Raw genomic sequence first — 2450 nt, 5'->3', positions numbered from 1 at the left:
ATCAAATATTATCCCTGTTTCTTATTATAAATTTTGTAAAATAATATAAATTATTTTATAATCTAATGAATCATTGATATTATTTTTTTTATTATATTTTTAAATATTTATTATTTTTTTTAATTATATTAATTTATCTTTTTAATACTATTAATGAAAAATAATTTTATAAAATTCTTTTTAATTTTTCTTTTTCATATCAAAATTATTATATTTTTTTAATACGTATCGACTATAATAAAAAAATGGAGTGAGTAAACATTAGCATTTCCCATAGTAAATTCTACTAAAATATTAAGGACTAGGAAATATTTAACTTATAATCACCATTAATTAACAAGAAAATTACATTTTTTAAAGAAAAAGAAAATGACCAACTTGCCCTTACAAGTTGTTTCCCATTACATTGACAAAGTAACTTCAAAAGTAGATGCAGCAATTAATAGAACTCTTCTTCTCTTCACCTCATTCCAAAACCTTTTTTTCTTCCATACCATCTCCTAAACAAAGAATACAAATTAATTGATTAATCTCAACACACACTCTCTAGTAAAAATTAATTCACTAATCCAAAAATTAATAACTTACTTGTTGCTTTGAAGTTCATTTTCTGATTGAGATTGTTGTAAAAAACCAAATTGTTCTTCTTGATAGGAAGATCTTCCCTGCAAATAAATTAAACAATTTTAGCAATGACTAAATTAATTAAGTTTATAATAGTCAAAGACCAAAAGAACAAAATCAAGCTAATAAATACCTCAAAATAATTAGTTGCTGAGTAACCTTGTGAGTAATTTTGTTGATTTGTCTCAATAACATTGTTCTAAAAAATTATCAAAAAGCATAAGTTAAATACTAAAAAAAAACTAAAAAAATTATATTTTCTTAAAATACTAAAAATAAAATTAAAATGAAATAATTAGAAAACTTACAGTTGAAAAGTCAAAGACATGAGAGCTAGCAGTATCATGAAGAAAAGAAGGAAGATTCTGTTGATCTTCTTCAACATGTTCTCTAACTTTCTGTTTCTTTGTTTCACTCTTGTTGTTTTGTTTCACTAAGGAATTACCATTGTGTTTTTCATTGAAGTGACCATTATCATCATTATCATAAGGAACATGTGGAGGACCAGATGAAGCGTCAGAAACCATGGATAAATCTTGAGAGTAGTTTTCACCATTTGTGATGACTCTTTTGTCTTTGTACTTCCCATAATACCCTTGAGTTCCATCTATGAATCTAGTATTTTCTCCATAAGAATGTTCAAGGTATAGAGTCCAACCTGACTCACATCCACTACTACATTCAGAATCAAATGCACTCATGTTCATTTTTTTTCTAGTGAATGATGATGGATTTAAGAAATACTAGGTGTAGTAGATGTTATAAAAGGATGAATAGAATGGAACTTTGTTATTATGTGTGTGTTTTTCATTAGTGTTTGGTTTTGGAGTTGAGCAACTTGGATAAAAAACCAAAGAGAATCACATTAAAATCATATACAAAATTTTGTCTTTATTCTATTTTTGTTTTGTTAGATAAAAAAATTAATTGAAAATTACAATAGTCATTTCTAAAATTTATTAAAAATATCTCTGATATTTTCTGTAATTTTAAAATACATATCAAATAAATAAACAATATTTAAGAGTATTTGAATAAGATGGATAAAAAATCTCTTTCAACTTGTGTAAAAAAAATTTGAGGGAGAATTTTACTGTCAGAAAGACTAGTTTCTATAATTGATTATTGTGATCTTCTCTACTATAAAAGATTAATTTCTGCCGTCGAGAGAATTATCGTCTATCGTGGCTCTCTCGAGTTCGAGAGACTAATTTAAAAGATTAGTCTCTGCGATTGAACGAGTAGTGGTTGATTTTGTCTTTATGGTAGGATATCCGAGAATGAATCAAAAAATGCCAGTTGTGTATGTTATAATGGGTGCATGTAATCACACCAGAGCAGTGAGCAGCACCATACCCCATTGATTCACATGCTAGACAGCAAAGCACAGTGTACCCTCTTAACAAAACAGACTACACGTCCATTTCCATTCTACAGTCTATACTATTGACACCTATACAGTATTATCCTTATTTTAAGGAACAATAATATTCTTAAATAAACACTCATCAACTCCATCATGGCTCAATATTAATACTCAAATATAGGATTTTATAAGGTACATTACAAACCTGATTCCTAGTTCAAATAAGGGAAAAACTATTTTCAACTTAAATAGTGGCAGTGCTTGGAATGATAAGGTATATCCTATAATATCTTATCATGTCTTTTTTTAACTTTTCATGTGCCTCTCATAAATCATGTGACTGTGATTAAAAGATAGCTCTTAACTAATGAATGAGTCCTTTTTTTAGCTTTTTTGTGTGACTGCCTCATCCTTCTAGGGAAACATCAACCACCATGCAATTTTTCTGTCAAAAAAAGAA

General features: G+C 27.4%; 1 protein-coding gene across 1 annotated transcript; it reads right to left on the bottom strand.

Moving 5' to 3' along the window:
- Positions 1-311: 311 nt before the first annotated feature.
- Positions 312-1517, bottom strand: LOC127096631 (protein SOB FIVE-LIKE 5). Its single transcript, XM_051035179.1, has 4 exons — positions 933-1517; positions 758-823; positions 589-665; positions 312-500 (listed from the first exon to the last, which is right to left on the bottom strand). Exons 1-4 carry the CDS (start codon positions 1329-1331, stop codon positions 461-463), a joined length of 582 nt encoding a protein of 193 aa, XP_050891136.1. The 5' UTR covers positions 1332-1517; the 3' UTR covers positions 312-460.
- Positions 1518-2450: the final 933 nt, after the last annotated feature.

This window comes from Lathyrus oleraceus, chromosome 6 (assembly GCF_024323335.1).
Source record: "Lathyrus oleraceus cultivar Zhongwan6 chromosome 6, CAAS_Psat_ZW6_1.0, whole genome shotgun sequence".
Taxonomy (NCBI): domain Eukaryota; kingdom Viridiplantae; phylum Streptophyta; class Magnoliopsida; order Fabales; family Fabaceae; genus Lathyrus; species Lathyrus oleraceus.
The sequence above is the reverse complement of the archived record's forward strand: the minus strand, read 5'-3'. Positions and strand labels throughout refer to the sequence as shown.

Bases quoted from the DNA above. Each gene is read 5' to 3' on its own strand.
- LOC127096631 (XM_051035179.1), bottom strand. From the start codon at position 1,331: ATGAACATGAGTGCATTTGATTCTGAATGTAGTAGTGGATGTGAGTCA. The intron at 666-757 runs GTATTTATTAGC...ATTTATTTGCAG, and splicing joins CAGCAACTAATTATTTTGAG to GGAAGATCTTCCTATCAAGA. The intron at 501-588 runs GTAAGTTATTAA...TTCTTTGTTTAG, and splicing joins AATGAACTTCAAAGCAACAA to GAGATGGTATGGAAGAAAAA.